General features: G+C 41.2%; 1 protein-coding gene across 5 annotated transcripts; it reads left to right on the forward strand.

Annotated features, from left to right (window-relative positions):
* Positions 1 to 1,322: 1,322 nt before the first annotated feature.
* srrm1 (serine/arginine repetitive matrix 1) lies at positions 1,323 to 15,093 on the forward strand. Of its 5 annotated transcripts, none has more exons than XM_053682752.1 (17): positions 1,323 to 1,459; positions 2,817 to 2,906; positions 4,213 to 4,335; positions 8,452 to 8,622; positions 9,544 to 9,629; positions 9,730 to 9,948; positions 10,091 to 10,297; positions 10,440 to 10,556; positions 10,900 to 11,054; positions 11,312 to 11,392; positions 11,566 to 11,652; positions 11,772 to 11,916; positions 12,025 to 12,108; positions 12,243 to 12,563; positions 12,827 to 13,070; positions 13,623 to 13,799; positions 14,363 to 15,093. In XM_053682752.1, the coding sequence occupies exons 1-17, from the start codon at positions 1,439 to 1,441 to the stop codon at positions 14,468 to 14,470; spliced, it is 2,436 nt and encodes an 811-aa protein (XP_053538727.1). In that variant the 5' UTR covers positions 1,323 to 1,438; the 3' UTR covers positions 14,471 to 15,093. The 5 variants fall into 5 exon arrangements, with proteins under 5 accessions (XP_053538727.1, XP_053538729.1, XP_053538728.1 ...); XM_053682754.1 differs by having other exon boundaries at positions 14,370 to 15,093; XM_053682753.1 differs by having other exon boundaries at positions 9,742 to 9,948.
* Positions 15,094 to 20,605: the final 5,512 nt, after the last annotated feature.

The following is a 20,605-nucleotide window of genomic DNA, read 5'->3' on the forward strand; positions in this document are numbered from 1 at the left end:
TACAAAGAGCTTTGTGTTCTGGGGTGCAGTCGGTGTTCCAGTTTATCCCAAAGGTGTTAAGTGGGGTTGCGGTGCAGGACACTCGAGTTCTTCCAGTCCAACCTTAACACGCCATGTCGTCATGGAGCTGGCTTTGTGCACAGGCGCATTGTCATGCTGGAACAGATTTGGACCTCTCAGTTCCAGTGAAGGGAAATCGTAACGCTGGAGCATATTATTCAAATGTGTGCTTCAAATGTAGTGGAGAACAATCTTTCCAGCCTAAGTTAAAAAAAAACTTCAGAGACAAAAGGGTTATGTCAAATAAGCAATCAAACTTTATTGAAACAATAAAATGAGACAATCTGCAGAAAATCTTAAGAAAAAATGTAATTAAATACAAACACACACAGGCCCTTTTATACCTTTTCTGCAACAGCAGACTCATCTTAGGTGGGTTTTACCTTTTCTCATTAAAAACAGACCAATCTTCTTTGCCACAATTACATATTCATGTCTATATGATATCTTACATTTGTGGCGCGTGTGTAGTTAACCGCTTTTTAGAAAGGTTTTATAAGGCCAAGGTTCTTTTGCTCTGTCCCAAATCCACCGCTACACCTTAATGAATTTCTGGCTCTCACCCAATTCACTTCTGCTACCTTAATGATCATCTGGCATTCGTATCAGCCAAATACTTTTAGGCCTGATCTCAGCCCGATACTGGTTTGCAAACTTCAAAGTGGTCTTAATTGGAAAACAGTTTCAGCGAATGTCTAATGCTAATTTATTGCTGCGCAGAAGGGTACAGGACGATACGGAAAAAACATCTACCATGCAGTAAGACAGAATTCCTCTAACTCAGTACACACTTAGAATATAACTTGATTCAAAACTGTTCTATGGTTTTACATTATGCTTCTAAATATGGATTATACATATAGATTGTGCTTGTTGACTAATACTGATTATTAGATTATACTTCCAAGTAATAATTCTAAATGTTGGTTATACATAATATCAGTCCTTTATTAACATATACAAATGCTACACATGTAGCATATGTTACACATATTGATTACACTTTATCAATATATTCTATACAAACTGGTGTGCCTTAAAATGGTTTCCATTTCAACTCAAACAGTATTCTATGCTTATTCATGTGTTATAGTTGTTAATTTTGTCATTTATTTTTTATTACATTCGCATGAAACTATTGAGCATTACTGTTGCTTGTTGCAACTGTTTTGACATAAGTTTATAGAAGAAAAAAGAAAGAAAAGGTTATGAATTGGATCATAGCGATGCCGCCTCGGCGCGGGTTGATGACGTCATCACAGACCCCTCCATCCGGAAGTGAAGAGAGAAGAATGAGCTGAGAGTCGCCGCGGTGGATTGTGGGATTCCTTAGCTTGTCTTTACACGGACCGACGTTCGTTTTGCCCACGGTTATAAAATGGACGCGGGGTTTTTCCGCGTAAGTAACACTTTTATCATATTTCAGAAATTTTTAGAAGGATATGTTTATGTGTTTGTGACCGGATTATGTGATTTGTGAATCTTATAATCTGCATTTTGTACCCCGTGCTGTATTTACAAACCTGTAGTAATGAGCAGGTTAGACAAAATGGCGGATAAGTGCGCGAGGCATTAGCATTGCACTTACCCTAGGCCTGTTTTCTGTAAATTATTTCAATATAAAACCCTGGTGTTATAAACCTAAACTATATGGAAATTATACGACGTATGTGTGCATGCTAAAACAATAATTAAATAATGTTTAAAGGATAAAAAAAGTAACTTAATCGTTAGGTTTTTACCTTAGCGTCGTGTTATGCTAACTAGCTGCATGTATGAGAGTTCGTAAAGAGTTTTGTTGTGTAACTAACCCTATACCATTTATTTATCTTATATATATAATACGTTATTTTAACTAGACAGCATATTTTGACAAATAGCTACGTTTCGTGAGGTAAATTATGTTGGTTTATTTCGCGTTATTCGCAGGGTTTAGCTGTGTTGCAATGGGACACATGGTGGAAATGTCAGAAGGGATTATTTAAAGATGTCAGCTTAAAAAATATATATATATAAAAATGACGTTTTAATTAAATAAATGAAATAACGTTCTCAGAGGTTAATTAAAGACGACAGAGACGGCCCCGAATCTGTGACACTTGTATGCTATTTAACTCTTTCATACATCAATTATTTCACATCCAACATTTTAAAAAAATTATTTAAAATGGCATGTCATGTGACCCCCCAGTGCATTAATTGCACCCTAGGGCTTTTCAGAAACTGTTAAAACTGGAAAAAAGATTTTGAGTGATTTGAAAATAAAGTTTTTTGTTTTTAGACAGCAACCCAGGGTAGGGTCTTGCATTAAAAAAAAATTCCCATAAGCAATAAATTATTGAATAACATTCTGCTTTATTTTTTTTGTCTTCCATTAAAATGCCAAATATAACATGATGTCCGCTTATTTCGTCGCTCGAATCTCCTTTTCTGAGCTTATTTAAAGAAGACATTGACAGTTAGGACCTGATTATATTACAGGGGAATGACTGTTACCCGATTTTAGATGTAGCTATAGACGGACAAAAAAAATACAATGCGTCACTGTTTATTAAATAAATAAATAAAATGGTAATTGTTGTTAAATTTGCTATGGTGTAAGAGGAATACAATTCTGACCTCATTTTCTTTCTCTCTGTCCACCTCTCTCTCTCTCTCTCTCTCTCTCTCTCTCTCTCTCGCTATTAGTTTTCAGTGTTCAGTTTGATTTTGACTCGGTTCAGTGTTAATAATTAATGGCGCCTTTGGTTTTGCAGGGCACCAGCGCGGAGCAGGACAACCGCTTCAGTAACAAGCATAAGAAGTTGCTGAAGCAGCTGAAGTTTGCAGAATGTCTGGAGAAAAAGGTATGAATTTTAAGACTTTAAAATTCTTTAAGACCTTTAAGTGCATGGGTAAAGAGATGTGTGTTATTTAGTAAGGGTGTAAGCACATAAATTGGAGAGGGAAAAGACCATTTTCAGCAATTTCTGGTAACGTACCGTAGAAATTTTTATTAACGTTTATAACTATTATAGTGTTACCTATTTACATGATCTCTAGACTTTTGCAAGCATCTGTAGTATCGTAAGCAATGATAGGCTGTTGGGTACACTTCTTCATGCCCATGTTATTAAATGCCCCTGTTGTAGCCATTCAAATGGCCGACATAGTAAAAGTTGGATATCATTCGAACCGGTATGCCTCACTGAATCTAACGATACCACCACCATGATTTTAGGACAACTTTTACAGATTTTATAAGCAAAAATAACAAATTTTCATATCTCGTGACCAGTAGATGGCGTTGTTCTGAAACTGCTGACATACCCTCAGGTCATGCTTGCTGTAAGACGCACCAAGTTTATCATCAGTACGCCAAAGCGCTGCAGAGATTCAATATGGTGCGCTCGCTGGCGTATTTGTTGGCGCGTTATACGCGAACGGTTTCGCCTGTCAAAATTGGGTGTTCGCAAAAGTAGGTTTTTCAACAAAACAAAAATGGCGGAATATACGTTTTGTTCGCCTCGAGCCAATGATATGACGCCTTGAGTCAAAACGGTTCAAAATTTCCACCCATTTTTGCACTGTTCAATTTAATAAAAAGTTTTATGACGTAGCACCAACATGTGGCCAATCGGGGTGAGACTTTGTGCCATTGTAGACTGGAGGAGTACTACCATCTCTCAAAGTTTCAAGTCTCTAGGCCTTACGGGTCGGTCTGCACGATCAGTTTTAACTTAGAAAAATACTACTAATAATAATAATAAATCTCTACAAAAAAAATAGGGTTTCAGCACTTTGCGATTTAACCCCTTATAAGTATTCGCCCCCTTCAGATTAGTACTTGGTACTACCACCTCCACGCTTCACTGTAGCGATGGTGTTAGTTGAGTATCGCACCTTAAGTTTCGGATCTTGGTATCATCGCCGACGCTTTCATGCGATTCTTCTTGAGCAAAGGTTTAAAATCCTTGCTGACCAGGAATTAATTTTGACTTTGAAAATTCACCGTAAGGAAAAATGAATACTGACGGGAAGAATGTGCGTTTTATTTATCGTTTGTTAATTCCATGGGGGTTGAATGCTTTCCTAAGGCGCTTTGTTTAGCGCCCGTAGTATTTCAAACATTGTTTGTTTAAATGGTTTGTTTTTGGACAAATCTAATCACAGGTGGACATGACCAAAGTAAACCTGGAGGTCATCAAGCCGTGGATCACGCAGCGCGTCACGGAGATCCTCGGCTTCGAGGACGACGTCGTCGTCGAGTTCGTCTTCAACCAGCTGGAGGAGAAGGTATCTGTCTGTTTCCATTTCCCTGTTTCTCTTCTTCTCTTCTTCTTCTTTCTTTCTTTTTGTACTCGGATATGTGCCAGGCTTTTTTGGAGAAGAGTGAATGCGTCAGAAATCAGACATTAAATTAACTAAAAAAAATTAATAAAAACGTTTGCTGTAACCAGACACAAAAAAAAAAAAACGTCAGAAGCACGATTTATTTTGTGCTAGCACTGGGTAAAGAAATGGTATGGTACTTTCTCAAGATGCTGTGATGTGTATCAGCGTGTCTTCTGACCGGCACTTTGTTTCTAATGATGATGTGATTTATGATTTAAAAGGCCTGAACCAATATGGATGTTATTCCTTGCAACTGAAGTATAGCACCAACACCTAATTAGATCTCAGCTGAGCCCAAAGTCTCGCTGAACCCCAAGTCCAACCCCTTCATCATGAGCTTTGTGTCTTTGAGGTGAGTTTTCGATCAGGGCTTGGCATTATATCAGTGATGAATCGTGTCAGTTTTTTTTAATTTTTTTATTTTTTTATTTTTTTTAATTCTCTTTATTTCCAGGCTTGAAATTTGATTTAAAAATAAAAAGCCTGTAAACATCTATAGTGATAAGGTAATGGGATTAATGATGCAGATTTTTTTAATACCTTTTTTATATGAGGAATATCTATGGAAGTGTTTATATATTAAAAAAAAAAAAAAAAAGAAAAGAAGAAGAGACAAATATGGTTGAAGTGGAAATAACGGGTTTGGTTTGAATGCAATTGTTCTGATATATAATTATATTCTGTATCTCTCCCCCCCCTTTTTTTATTTTTATTTTTTTATTATTATTATTATTATTATTATTATTAAATTGCTAGAGGAAAGCTTGGAGAATTAAAAACAAATTCTGAATCCATCAATACAGACCCCCAAAAATGTAAATCTCAAAAATGTGTTAAATATGCGTAACGTGTATATAATTCAAACATTTATTTTTTTTTAATATATATATATATATATATATATATATATATATATATATATATATATATATATATATATATATATATAATTTTTTTTTTTTTTTCATTCAAGAGAATGTGAAACAAGTTTATTCACTTGGATCCTTCTCTTTAAAAATAAATAAATTCTAGAAAACTGATCTAAACAATCATTCTTGTATGATAAATATATATATATTTTTTACTTTTTGTCTCTTTACTTTCATAAATATTTCTTATAATGCTTCGATGTTTTTATATTGTACAAAACAGAATTGTGTGTGTGTGGGGGGGGTTCTTTCTTTTCTTTAAAATATTGGAATTTTTTTATTTTTTATTTAGATGTCCAATCAAATATTGGACATTTTAGTCCAAGTGTTGCTTTTAGGTTCACAAGCAATGTTTCCATCAAGGTGTTTTAGCGCACAAAAAAAAGTGATGAATGAAATTATTAGAGACGGCACAGATCAGATTGGCAGTATCAGACTAACAAAATATCAGAGGAAACGCATCGGATGTCGGATCCTACAACAAACGGCAAAGTGTGGAATTCAATTTGGAAAAGAATTTTAGTTTTGAAAGTGGCAGTGTTTTTTTATATATATAATATATTATATACTGTTTAATATATTTTTATTGTATTATACTAGCCGTACAAGTGCATTTTAAAAGTTAGTAGTTTTTACAGTCCCTGTGAAGCGCCTTGAAACGAACGTGCGGGGTTATGCAATGTGTTGATGTAATTTCCGCTGAAACAGCAAGTCAGGGTGGGACATATCGAGTGGCTCCTCCCCCTTTTTTAGTTAGCCAATAAGGTTTAGCTTACCTCACAGCCCTGGCTGAGTCGTACTTCACGTGGATTTAATCTACCGTCGGAGGCGGGACACTTCAGATTCTGTAGAGCCTCTGATTGGACAGAAAATCTGACGAGAAGCCGAAGCGCAGAATGATGTCCTCGAAATTGTCGAGCCGTATCGGCGAGAGAGAGAGAGAGTATGTTTTTAATCTTCTAAATGCGAGTTTTTGTCCTTTTTTTGGAGCAACACTAGCTTATAGGCAACCGTACGGCTAACACGTTCGTACTAAAAGACACGACGTCCATTTTGATTTGATCGGGGTGTTAAAGAAAACAGCATCATAGGTCTCGGTGTCAGAAAAGAAGCGGCGTCATCATGCCGTCTCTAATAATTATCCCATGTTCTGCCTTATCAAACATTTCGGAGTCTTTCTCTCATTGGGAAACATTTACGCTGATTAGAATCGGGTTCAGGCTGACCTTGGCGAACACTTGGCGGTGCGCCGTTATCGGAAAATAATCAACACCTGGGATGTGTGATGAAATGGAGTCCCAGTTTCCATCCTGAAGTTGATTTTCTTATAACAGCAGGCCCCCAAAGTGTTTTAATTCCCCATATTTTATATATATTTATATTTATATAATCCCAACAACTTGGCAAGAATTCCATTGTTTTTATTAAAGAGTGACACGTTGTGCTTTTTATCCATTTATAGGTGCATTTAATGTTGCGTGAAACATCTCTTTTGACGTTTATAAGAGAAAAAAAACAGCTTGTCATGTTAACCGGAAAACTTGGTTACAGCTCTGACACTGGAGACTCCTTCCACGAGTGTTAAACAAACGTCTCCGTAAAGGAAAAAGTTGCACAAAAAAACCTGAAAAAAAGGTGTAAACTCCTCGGTCCTGAAGAGGTTTAAAAAATGTACAGCTTTACCGCTACAAAGCGCTGACACTGGAGACTCCTTCCACGAATGTTTAAACAAACACCTGTTCGGTTGCTAATGAAACGGTAACGCATTAGAATGAGCGCGTTAATATAAACGACCGTGAATCTGCGCGTTCTGATGGGATTGAAATCCAGGATTCAGCAGCGCTGTGGTTTAAATATATTAACATTTAGGAAAGTTAGATGATTTAAAAAAAATGTTTTTTTTTTTAAACTCATGGATGGAAACATGGCGGTCGATTAGTCAGCCACCGGTAAGTTGTTCCTATCCGTAAAGCCTTTTCACGAGTCGGCGTGCAGGAGGAGGGCGATGGTGGTTTAGGAAAAGGTTTCGTGAGCTTGGTTCAGCCTTTTAACAAGGACGCGGGTTGAAATGGAGAAGCAGCAGTAAATAGGTTATTACTGAGTAGTTCACGATTAGTGAAGGTTTAAATACCTGAGATGATATTTTATCTATTTATTTATCTATCTATCTATCTATATTTCTGCTCTTGAATTAGTTCTGACTTTAATGAATGAAAGAAAAAAGTAAAGAAAGAAAGAAAAAAAAACTTTTTTTTTCCATGCCCTGTGTACTCATTATTGCTTGTTCGTCTCTTGCAATTTAGATAAGTGATATAACATTATACTCAAGGTGGTTGAGTCACATGCAGTAGGGAGGCGGAAGCGAGCCAAACGGAGCGTCCCTGTCTGTGCGGGAGCGGCGGGCGCTCCAGTCCCCACTACCCCCGAGGATGCGCACACACTGAAGACATCCGGACTGTACTTTGGCTCTTTGGGGGTTTTTTTTGACACACTCAAATTGTGTATTGTGGATTTATTGTTGCTGTGTCACAGCAGTTAGGGGAGGTAGAGGGAGGGCGGGGCAGAGCTTTTCACCTATCTTGCAGTGCAAGGAGTTCTGGTCTCATTATCATGTCTGTTCTGGTTTTTTTGTTTGTTTGTTTTTCTCTCTACAAGGAGGGATCTTTATTTATTTATTTATCTATCTATCTATCTATTTATCTATCTATTTATTTATTTATTTATTTATTTATTTATGACCAGAAGTAATGCATGTTTTTGACTAATCAAGGCTTTAAAGTCTTCTGGAATCCAAGATTCAATAACGATCAAATCCAGAGTTTTAGAAAGACACCAGCAAGCACCTTTTATTGTAAATAAATACTAGGTTTGTGTTTAGGAATTTGGTATTAAGTGTTAGGTTTGACCAATCAGAGCCCATCCTTTCTGTTCTGTGCTCTCATTTCCTGTCTCTGTATTAAGCTTCTCCCCCCCACTGCTCTTCTCTCTCTCTCTCTCTCTCTCTCTCTCTCTCTCTCTCTCTCTCTCTCTCTCTCTCTCTCTCTCTGTCTATCTCTCTCTCCCTCCGTCCTCGATGTGTGTGTTGTAGAATCCGGACGCTAAGATGATGCAGATTAACTTGACCGGTTTCCTGAACGGGAAGAACGCACGTGAGTTCATGAAGGACCTCTGGCCCCTGCTGCTGAGCGCCCAGGAGAACATCGCCGGGATCCCGTCCGCCTTTCTCGAGCAGAAGAAAGAGGAGATCAAGCTCAGACAGGTCAGAGATGTGATGTAAAATAAGTGTATTTCCGATGTAAAAACTTTAGTTTATAGCAAAATATTGCTCGTTTAATGGACAGGCGTCGTCTTGGCAAAGTAGCAACACGCTTTATACGAATTACACTCTACTGGCTATTTTAAAAAAAAAAAAAAAAACACTAAAGATGCCAACGATCTCGGCTAGTTCTTTCCGAGCTTTGTTTTTCTCCGTGAGGTCTCCATACACGTTTAACAAGAGGTTGTGTAGTTTAGGATAAGACCAGACTAAGTTTTTCAATCAGTCAAACTGTAAATTGGAACTAACTGCAGGTAGGAACTGAAGTTGTGATCTCGAAACTGAAAAGGTGTCGTACTGCTCCGAGGCAGTCGTTCGGATCCGTCGCTATACTGCGTCATTCTTAATTTTTGCCTAAAGTTGAGTTTGTCGCAAACGCATATAGAAAATGACCGCTTGGTGATGTGAACGCAGGGTTATATTAGCTAGTGATCGTGGAGGACCGACCGGCTGCCATTTTAGCAAACCGCACAGTTAATAGTCACTTGCCTCGTCTATGCATCAGATCTGCAGCTGTGAGTTCTGATTGTTGGAGGTGGAGCGATGGTGGATTTTACCGATAACTAAGCCGATAACCGATTGATCAACCGATAAAAATCGATACCGAGTGAAAACGTAACGCTCAAAGTGAAATATTTGTAAAACTGTAAGTGTACTGTTACTGAATATTAACTGTTAATAAATATGAATATACAGGTCCAAACCGAACCAAGAAGTAACGCTCCGAATAACATAAAAATCGAGACGTCCAAAATGACTGAGACACTTCACAACAAAATTAGTCAGTGGTGGTTTTTATTTCGCCTCTAGAGGCCGCTCTCGTACCGCTTCCTTATCAACGTTTGTTTTTGTCTTCCTGAACAGGAGTCTCTGGCAGTTCTGAAAAAGGTAGACGAAGATAAGAAAGACAGAGAGAGCAAAGAGAAAGCTCAGAACAGGAGTCCCAAACGGTAAGTTTCAATAATAGGTGCATAGGTTGTTTTTTTTTTAGGGTTCCTAACAATATAATAAAATTAATATTATATTCTATTAATCACGGCTTGCCCTCAGACCTTTCCTCAGATCTTTTTTTGACTCCAGGAGAAAATCTCGTTCACCGGCAAAGCGCGAAAGGAAACGCAGCCACTCTCGCTCGCCTCGACGCAATCCCAGCCCGCCAGCTCTGCCCCTGCCCAGTCCACCCAGCCAAAAACCCGAGCCCCAGCCAGAGCCCGACCAATCGGAGAGCTCCAAACCAGAACCGCTGGTCCTGGAGGCCTCCTCTACCAGGTGATTGTGAATGGAGATGTTTTTAATTTATTCAGGCGTTTAAACGCATCTGTTTCAGTCCTAGCGTCCTACACCGCTTGTTAAAACCCGGGAATTATAATAATGACAATAAGTCTCACGGCGCTTTTCACTTCCTGTCCAGTGATTTGGCGAACGACGCAAAACCGGATTCGGTGTCTGAGGTTCCCAAGGACGCGTCTCCGGAGAAACCCGCAAAGGCAGAGGACAAACCGAAGCCGAGAGATCCGAAAGAACGGGACCGGGAGAAAGATGGACGGCGAGATCGTCCACGTCATCGCACGCGGTCTCGCTCGCCCCGCCCCCGGCGACGCCACCGGTCACGCTCTCGGTAAACTGTGGCTTGCGCTTCAAGTAGGACCTGTGTGTTTGTTTGTGTGTGTGTGTGTGTGTGTGTGTTCATGTGACTCGAACCTGTACGCTTCATCGTGTGTATACTCGCCCTCGGTAATGTAGTTACCTTCTCATCGCAGGTCGTACTCGCCCCGGCGCAAACCAAGTCCAAGGAGACGCGTCTCCCCCCGACGCAGGAGTCCTCCGAGACGGCCACCTCCTTCCAGACACAGGCGCAGCCGCTCACCTGCCCGCAGGTGCGTCCCCTTTGAATCTCACTTTGAAGACTATATATCGATTTTAATTCTGCCGCAATTAAAACATTAAAATAGTTAAGATGTATATTGTTTAATGGTACATAGGATTTAACAACCTGAAAATTGAAGCTAATGAATATATGGTGTGTGTGTCTATCTGTTTCTGCATATTTGTGGTAGTGAAGCGTAAATACATGTCTAAATCAGTATTTGATTGTTGTCGTGGTTACACAGTATCATTAACGAGTATGTATACAGAGCTGTGGTTAAACGGTGTGTTTTGAATATAGTCTGCGTACGTTGTGTTTGTCTGACTCCGTGCCGTCCTGTCTCTCTCCGCCAGGCGGCGTTCACGTTCTCGCTCGTCTTCAGGCAGCTCGTCCTCGCGCTCGCCTCATAAGAGACCCGCTAAACGCGGCTCCGTCACGCCGCCCAGGAAACAACCACGCCGCACTGACACGTCCTCCAGCCCCAGCGGGAGGCGCCGCAGCCCCTCAGGTACATCTCTCTCTCTCTCTCTCTCTCTCTCTCTCTCTCTCTCTCTCTCTCTCTCTCTCTCTCTCGCGCGCGCGCACACACACACACGTATTGACAGCTGATGATGTTTTGGTCATCATGACTTTTTTTTTTTGTTTTTTTGGGGGTTTTTTTGTGGATCTTATTCCCTAAAAAGCATCTGATTAAATTCCTGTCATCAATTAACGTATTAACTAAAGTTATTTACTTTCTGAAACTTTTTTCTTTGTGATTTTCAGGTTCAAATCGGCGACCCGCTGGAAGAAACGAGTCGCCGTCTCCTGCTCCTAAACCCAGACGATCAGACCTATCAGAATCAGGTGTGTGTGTGTGTGTGTGTATTTGATTGATTGGTGGTTTGTACACGTTTGTGTTTTAACGCGCTTCAGACTTGATGGCGCTCATCGTAAGGAATAATTTGGCAGAAAATCTAATGAAGATCTGTCGTGTGTGTATGTGTATGGACTGACGAGATCCCTCTGCTGTGTTTCAGAGGAGGATAAGTTGGGGAAAGGGGCACCGGTCGATTCGGTCCAGCAGCGACGGCAGTATCGCAGACAGAATCAGCAGTCCTCTTCAGGTGGTTTTTTTTTTTTTTTTTTTTTTTTTTTCCTCCCCCCTTTCCATCCTCAGTCTATTCTATTCTATTCTACTAGAAGATTTGGTGCAGGGTGGTAATGTTTGGTTTTGTTTTTTTAGAGACCGGATCATCCTCCTCATCCTCAGAGGACGAAGGGCCGAGGAGGCCAGGCAGAGGGCCACCAGCAAGGAACGGCGACATCAGGAGGAGGCGGAGTCACTCACCCGTGTCGCCTAGGAGACGGCACAGGGATGCATCACCGAGGTATGACATCACAGCGCCTGGTTTGTCCTCGGTAGTCGGACATTTTGTGTTCAGAGAACACGATTAACCCTCTTTATTTGTTTGTTTGTTTGTTTGTTTTTAATGCAGAAAGAGACGTTCTCCGTCTCCTCGACGTCACCGCTCGCCTTCACCCAGACGCCGTCGCTCACCGTCACCTCCACCCAGACGCAGGTATAGCAAGCCCTTTGTTGTCGTTGAGCGAATATCCCTGTACCCCGAACTCACACGGTCAACTCGATGTGCGCCTTTTTCTCCGAGCCTAAAAGTTAATCCGTGTTATGCACTGTTTTTTTTTTTTTTTACAGGTCGCCCTCGCCCCCTCCTCGCCGCTATTCCCCGCCCATCCAGCGTCGCTACAGCCCCTTGCCTCTTTCCACTCACAAGAGACGCCCTTCTCCTTCGCCTGCTCCTCCGAAGCGCAGCAGTCCTCGCTCGTCTTCCTCTCCCCCTCCACGCTCACGCCGCAGCCCACCCATGTCCTCCTCAGGACGCCAGGGCAGCCCTCAGAGCAGATACCCACCCGCGGGGTCGTCTCCGCAGCGGCGCGGACAGTCTCCCGCTCACGGCAGAGCCATACGCAGGGTGTCGCGTACACCTGAGCGTACACCTCCGTGTAAGACACAGAGGTGAGCAGGTTTCATCGGAATCCATCGTATAAGTCGGAATTCAAATGTTGAATTTGCGAATGTAAGCCGCGGTCAAGTCCTTTTAGTGAATTTGGGGGAGTGGCCAAGAGTGGACATGGATGATCTGTCTGTAATCATCAAATACAAGAAACCAGACTGAAAACCAAAATAAACCATAAGCTCTAAATCTCTCTCTCTCTCTCTCTCTCTCTCTCTCTCTCCCCCCCCCCCCCCCCCCCTCCCTCCCCTTTCCTTTTTCTCAGAGGGTCTCAGAGTCCACGGCCAATGAGAAGACAGTCATCTCGTTCGCGCTCTGCCTCTCCCGATCGTTTCCCAGCATCCTCGGCGGCAGCTTCCGGGTCTCTCAAGCGGCCGGCTCCTGCGTCTGCGTCCCCGTCTCCTTCTCCCGCCCGCTCGGCCAGCGGCTCTCCTCCTCCTCCTGCCCCTCCTCCTCCACCTCCGGCCAAGAAGGCCAGCAGCGCCTCGCCAAGCCCCTCGCCCAACAAGGTAGGCCCCGCCCACACGTGCAACCTTAGTACGGCCCCCAGGAAGTAATCGGCAAACATAAAACCTTTTTGTTTTATTGTTACAGTATTCATGTCGGTGCGTGTCTTCTCTCGTCAGTCCACAGTGTAAATAAAAGAGGACCAGTGGCAGATTATTTCCTGTGTATGCTAATGAGATGTTTTCCTTCTGCATAACAATAATAAATAAACAAGTTTTCTGCCTAACTCCAGAACTCTGCAGTCATGGCTTACTCCAAATCAATTATTGAGTGTTTCTAGTAATTTGATCGAATTAAGTTCAAACTCTGAGTTGTGTGTTTAATTTCTGTTTCAAGCCAGAAATAAAAACGCTAACTATAGCACCTTTTATTGCTTTTTATCACCTGGTGTTTATTATATTACAGAACTGTTCAGGCTCGAGCCACACCAGTGTACAGTTTAGTAACCCTGTCCTAATGTGGGGAATTCATGACTACAGTGATTCATCTCTCTCTCTCTCTCTCTCTCTCTCTCTCTCTCTCTCTCTCTCTCTCTCTGTGTAATAATTGTTTAGAACTCTGATGTTGATGTCGGCAAGAAAAAGAAGAAAAAGAAGGAGAAGAAACACAAGAAGGACAAGAAGCACAAGAAACACAAGAAACACAAGAAGGAGAAAAGCGCCGCCGCAGCGCCAGGGGATGGACAGGAAAACGCTCGGGTGGAGGAAGAGCACGAATCCGATCAGAAAAAGGTGAAGTGTACTCTTCTGATCCGCTGAAACCTCCGTTCACGCTTACACACACACACTTGTACTGCTTCTAAAGCTAAACCTGAAAGATTAGCAAATATACCCAATGCTCTCCATTAATATTGGCACCCTTGTTAAATATGAGCAAAAAAGGCTGTGAAAATTTGTCTTTATTGTTCAATCTTTTTGTTTAAAAAAAATTCACAAAAATAGTCTGCTCTCATAGAGATCAACCGATCGCAAACACAACACAGGTTTATCCGGGAAAAAAAAATCTTTGTTAAATGGGAAATGTGAATTTATTTGTGTTTTTTTTTTTTTTTTTTTTTTTAATCAAAAGGTTAAACTATAGACAATTTTTCACAGCCTTTTTTGCTCGTGTTTACCAAGGGTAACAATATTTATGGAGGGTGACGTAACCGTACCAGCCACATACGTTAGTGGTGTGATTAGACGTCTAATACTGCTTAAGAAGAACTCGTGCGGATCAGACGTGGTGACCTGTTGGTTTGTTTGTGGTCAGTGTTTGTTAAATCAGAATTTAATTAATGCTACCTTTCCTGAAGGAATCAGAGAGTGAAGTAGACGACAGTCTGGATGATCTGGAGAAGCACCTGAGGGAAAAGGCACTGCGCTCCATGAGGAAAGCCCAGATTTCCCCGCCCCAGTCCTGAGTCCTCTCTCTCTCTCTCTCTCTCTCTCTCTCTCTCATTTTTTTCGACATTTTGTTCAGCTTTAGAATGTGTACAAATTGTTCAGAGTTCACCCACGATGTTGGTATGGTGTTAATTTTATTTTATTTTTTTTGATGAAATTTGTGTTGAACTTTGCAGCATGATCTGTTTCTCCAGCCACTAAAATGATATAAAGAAAATAAATAAATGCCCCTCCCCCTTCCACCCCAACTCCTCCCTTCTTTCCTTCCTCCTGTAACTGATCATAACTCTGAGACTGAGAGTTAGTGTGTAGATTTTTTTTCTCTCTCTCATGACCTCACGCAGTGGTTTTTTTTTTTTTTTTTTTTTTTTTTTTTTTTTTTTTTTTTATAAATATTACTTCTTTTTTTTTTTTTTTTTTTTTTCCTGGTTCGGGGCGCAGATCTGCGTTTGTCCACCCGTGTGCACGATCCATACAGTAAACACACACACACACTGTGCAGAATCGGAGAACAAGCGAGGACTCTCTGCTTCTCGCCCCAATGTTTGTTTTGTAACTTTTTAATTTGTTTCAAGTCGTTGAACCGTTTGAAGATTTCTGGCTTTGAAAAAGTCGCATTAAACGAAAGGGTAAACTTGCACCGTGTCTCGACTGGGTTATTTAGATATAAGAGTTTAATCTTGTGTCGAATTAACACTTTCATGCCACGTCAGTGATGTCTTTGTTTTGTTTTTTTTAAGTCGATATAGATCTACATTTCTCCTCGAATAAAGACCGCAGCTGAACCAATCGACACCTGAATCCATAATGATGGACAGGTGATTCTAACTAGAATACCAACTACATGCCCCGCCCCTTTTTCAAATCAAAGCCAAATCTTTCTCAGCTCAGGACTTGAGGGTCTCCTCAAACAAAATGGCCGCTCGTAGCATCGACGGTAAACGCGGCAGCATTTCTGTCCTTTTTGAACGAGTTACGCTGACTTGTTAATAGAACAAGTGAATGAGGTGAACATCGTGTACACAATTGGAGAGAACCCAGTTAAATAGACCTACGATGAACTCGGCTTTAACACTTTAGAAATAAGTGATAAAACGCTGGGTTTTAGCTCTCGGACGCGAACGGTTCGGCTGTGGGAAGCGTTTCACGTTCTATAAGAAACGAGCGATATGTAAACCTGGATGTTGGATACATATTGGGAAAGTTGTTATTTTCATCCACCTCTCCCCCAGCGTACAAGTGATCCCTTTTTTTTTTTTGTGGTTGCCAGGTCTGTTGTTTCTGTAACAGCTGGAATCGCAGGTCTACCATAAACACACTAATAAATGTGCATATTACAATAAATAGGTTAAAGCGAACCATTATGATATATAATAATGATGTATGTTATAAATATTACACTAATCAGCTATCACGTTAAAACCACTTGTCTAATATCGTATACGTCCCCCTTGTGCCGCCAAAACGGCTCTGACCTGCCGAGGCGTGGCCTCTATAAGACGAGCCCACCTTATGCTCTTGCTCCATGGTCCAGTTCTGATGTTACGCAGCAATCGGTGATGCTGTGTTCGGATTCCTTTCTGTCAGATCCAGCATGAAGGTTTTTCAGCACTTTGTGCCACTGCAGTTTTTCCATTACAATCGGACCAGATGTCCCAGCCTTCGCTCATCAATAAGCCGGTCTCCGGTTCACCGCTTGTCCTTCCTAGGACCACTTTTGGTAGGTACTAACCCCTGCACACCGGAACACCCTGTAAGACCCTATAAGACGTTTTGGAGATGCTCTGAGCCGGTCGTCTAGCTGTCACGATTCGGCCCTTGTCAAGTCGCTCGGATCCTTACGCTCGCCCATTTTTCCTGCTTCCAACACGTCAACTTCGAGAACTGACTTCACCGGCTTTCGTGCACAAGGCGGGGTACACCCTGGACAGGGTGCCAATCCATCGCAGGGTACAATCAGATACACACTCAGTGGGGGAGGAAACCCCCGCAGCACGGGGAGAACATGCAAACTCCACACACACAGGGCCACGCGCTAACCACTAAGCCACCGTGCGCCCCCTGTCTGTCTTTCTATCCATCTGTCTATCTATCTACTGCAGGTGTGTTATACGTCTACGAATGAGTAATACTCCAAGCATCAAAACTTCACGTTAAAGCCGACCTGGATGGATATAAATCCATAAAGCAGCGAGGGTTGAGCGTACTCGGTGTTCCTTCACGATCGAGTTCTCTTCGAAGTGTCGTCCGTCGCTTCCTCGAGGTCCCGAGAGGACCGGGAGAACGTGTTTCGGTCGTTCAGTCCAGCAAAGAGAGCAAAACTGGCCTTGCGAGCTCGTGTATGCGGAAGAGGGCAGACGGCGCTGTTCTCAGGGTGTTGCGCTGCCCGGTGATGCAGCACAAGCAGCAGTTTGGAAAGACGTGCCCGGTTGGCTTCACGCGTCTCACGTGTAAGCCTTCATCATCGCGGTTGCGTGATCGAGGAGAGCCGACGGAGGGGTGGGAATTAGCCGAGACCAACCTGGGGAGAAAAACGTCTGGTTTTAGATGACAATAAGCTTGGGGTTTTTTTTTTTTTTTGTTTTTTTGAAAGTCTTTGATGTAAGTGAATTTTTACAGAATATATTATATTACACAACGACAGAAGATTCTCCAGCCGTGGCAGTCATTCTCATCTTATCAGTATTGTGTCACTGCGTTTTATTGCAGGGGTCTTTGTCCATGCTGCGGTTGTGTACAGAGTGGTTCAAGGGTTATGTGTAAATCTTGGGTTCGTCTCGTCTTTTTATCACATGCTCACACCCTTTAAAACTCCGCCTCGTCCTTTTTTCTTTTCGTTCGGCTTTAAAAACGTTTCTAAAATATATCCATGTACGTGCGAATGGAAATTTTTTTAAAAAGTAAAGTTGGTATCATATTTTTTTTTCCCCCTTCAGACTCGATAGTGTTGGACTTTGTTAAGCGAACTTCCTAACGCTGGAGTGAAAATGAGTTCCGGTTACGTGACCCTTTCCTGAAGGTCTCGTGAGAGTCACGTACTCGGAAAAAGTAGTTCCTCTCCGAAAAGCTTCAGCGCTTCGTTTGCAAATGAACGAGTCGGTTCCGCGTTACTTGACAGCAGGGTGTAAACGGCAATTTTTTTGTCAGCTGATCCCCTTCGACCCAATTGTTTTGCTTTTAAATAGTCGTTGAGAGTTTGATTCTTAAATCATATTACTTTTCCGTTTGTTCAGGATGTTAACCGCTTTACTGTGGTTTGGGAAATGTTCATTATTTCAATTTTGTTCTGAATATTTCTTTTTTTTTTTAAATAAACAAAAAAAAAAAAAGAATTTAATGTGAACGTACGAACCCCCAAAATTCAAACGCCTTTTTAAAGTATGACCGAGAGAGAAGTTGTGTCACTTTATACCTGGAAATAATCATTAAATTCGAAGATATTACTGAAATCCGTGATGATGGTTATCATGCTGTAGATTTATCACAACGTTCCAGGATATTTTAGTAACCTGAAGCCCATGCTTTCCTGAGAGATAAGATAAGGGTGTGTGTGTGTGTGTGTGTGTGTGTGTGTGTGGGTCTCCTTGGTGTCCCCTAGGAAACCGAACATGCCCTTAGTGGGTTTATCTTCAGCAGCCAGAAGATACCAGAGTGATCGAACCTTATTGTATATCTGAGAACGAAAAAAATCACATGATTTTTGAACACATGAACACACACACACACACACACACACACACACATATATATATATATATATATATATATATATATATATATATATATATATATATATATACACATTTATTTATTTATTTATTTATTTCAATCTCATCTAAGAAGTCAAGTCGAATTCTGGATTATGATTGTGGTCAAAAGGTGTTGATTAATTTTCTATAACAGCAGCTCGGACAGCAGGTTTTTCTTTTTTTATAATTGTTGTCAGTGCGCTCGTTCTAATACATTATGGTTTCCATAGTGACGGGGATGAACGAGTTGGATGAAAACGAATAACACCTTCTGACCAATCAGAATCCGTAATTCTATAGCGCTGTGGTATGAATATAAAGTATATCACAGATGACAGACGTCGTTACAGAATGGGCGTCGTATTTGCTCTTAAAAATGTACTCCAGGTTGTGAGAGTTGTGAGGATTATTTCATTAATTCTTGAATAAAAAAAGGAATTTAAAAAAAAAAGAAAAGAAAATACTTTTAAGGTTGGGAGAAACAAGGTAACCGTGGCGCGCACGCATTTCTGATGCTCGGACATTATCGTATCTCCCTATCGCACCTTTACGATATTCAGACTCACTCTCGGCACTTACACTTTGCCTTTGTTTGCAGAAATTTAGTAGATTTCATTCCGATTATTTTGCTACAAAGTATTTTTAACTGGACTCGTTAACTGTCCAGAGCATGGGGCAGTACGATTCCTGCCCCTATGGTCCTCTAATAACGCTTGTTGTAGTTACCATTAATGACCACTAGGTGCAATAATAACTCTACGGAGCTAAATTTGGCAACGAGCGTGCCACAAGTCCTGAAAAGTGAAGCCAGAAGGTTTTGATCGCCCCCAGGTGGCTGGATGCAGTATAGGTCATAAACCCTGCCCTCTCCATGTAATCTAACGACACGACAAACTAAACAATCAAATTACTCTTTAAATACATTTTTTCCAAAGACGTTTCCGTCATTTTGGTAGTTTTTTTTTATCACGCTGATGTAATTTCAAGTGTTCGTTTTTAAAGTAACTTTGATTTTAGTTAGTTATTTGATGCTATAAAAGGGGGGGGGGTTGACATCATGATTGGCAGCTTCTCTGAACTAACCTTTTTCAGGAGGAGACTGGAGCTTTAACGTACATTTCTACATTTCCATAACTGTTCATTTCACACTGACATAATGAGTTGGGAAAGTTCAGGGGCGTGTGCTCACGGTCGATTCTGCGGGAGTGTGGGCGGGACCTCGATACCGCGGCTGCACTTCACGCTCACTACTACACATCCGAGTGGAGAAATGCGGCAGGGGTTTTTGTGCTCTACGCGTTCTGTCAGTGAAGTTGTGTGAAGGAGTGACTGGATGACCCTAAAAAAGATATTCTGAGTGTTCGCTATAAAGTCGTATAAAGTAAATTGTAAATTATTATGAAATTTAGCTAGCGTTAGCTACCTCGTTTTATGCTGTCACATCGTTCACTCACCTTGATTTAGAAGTTGGAATAGTTAGATATTAGAATAGTTAGCTAACAGTTAGCTAGATATTATAGTTAGCTAGTTAGAATATCAGCGTGATATCTGGAAAAAAATAAAAATAAACTAAGTATAAAAGCTTTCAGAAGACATTTTGCTAAAAATGATAATTTGTGGAGCTGTAACTTCAAATGAAAGATCTGTCCCATTCACTAAGATGGGAACAGAATGGGCGGGATTATAAATTGTATACAGAGACATTTTAAAGCGATAGAGAGACAGAGAGAGAGATCAAGAAGAGGTTTCTATGTTATTAAAGGGAATTTTACCCAAGTAGACATCCCCGTCACAATTTGGTGCTAAATGTTTGACAGTATTATTATGCCTATAGCTCTTTACGGATGTGCAGTGTGGGGCCCGCTCGGTCAGGACGACTACTCTACATGGGACAAACATCCCACAGAGTACCAACTAACCCCACAAAGTACCAACTAATGCATGCAGAGCTGAATCAGGCAGAGATTTTCTAAATATTCAAAAAACGAACGATCGCTTAAATTCTGGACTCATCTTAAATCAAGTTCCCCTAATACACTTCAAAACAAAGCCCTTAAAACCAGTTCCCTCGGTCAGCTGGCTCTGAAACACACAAACCCCCCAACGTCTAACAATCAGTTTCAGACCAGCTCGACTAAACTAAACCAAATTAGAATAAACCAAATCGTAAAAACTAGTAAAAATGCATATCTGGACCACTGGGAAAGTGAAAGTAAAAACCAATGTAGACTGGAATGTTACTGGGGCCTAAATAGAAAGTACGAGCTGGGAGAACAGCTCTTCAGTGTCAGAGATACAGAACAGAGACAGATCCTTACACACTCCAGGCTCGGTGACCACGGCCTCGCCAAAGAGAAAGGCAGACACAAACAAACATGGCTTCCAAAGGAAGAAAGAGTGTGT

Source organism: Ictalurus punctatus, chromosome 9 (genome assembly GCF_001660625.3).
Source record: "Ictalurus punctatus breed USDA103 chromosome 9, Coco_2.0, whole genome shotgun sequence".
In the NCBI taxonomy this organism is placed as follows: Eukaryota; Metazoa; Chordata; class Actinopteri; order Siluriformes; family Ictaluridae; genus Ictalurus; species Ictalurus punctatus.

Bases quoted from the DNA above. Each gene is read 5' to 3' on its own strand.
- srrm1 (XM_053682752.1), top strand. From the start codon at position 1,439: ATGGACGCGGGGTTTTTCCGC. The intron at 1,460-2,816 runs GTAAGTAACACT...TTGGTTTTGCAG, and splicing joins TGGACGCGGGGTTTTTCCGC to GGCACCAGCGCGGAGCAGGA. The intron at 9,949-10,090 runs GTGATTGTGAAT...CTTCCTGTCCAG, and splicing joins CTGGAGGCCTCCTCTACCAG to TGATTTGGCGAACGACGCAA.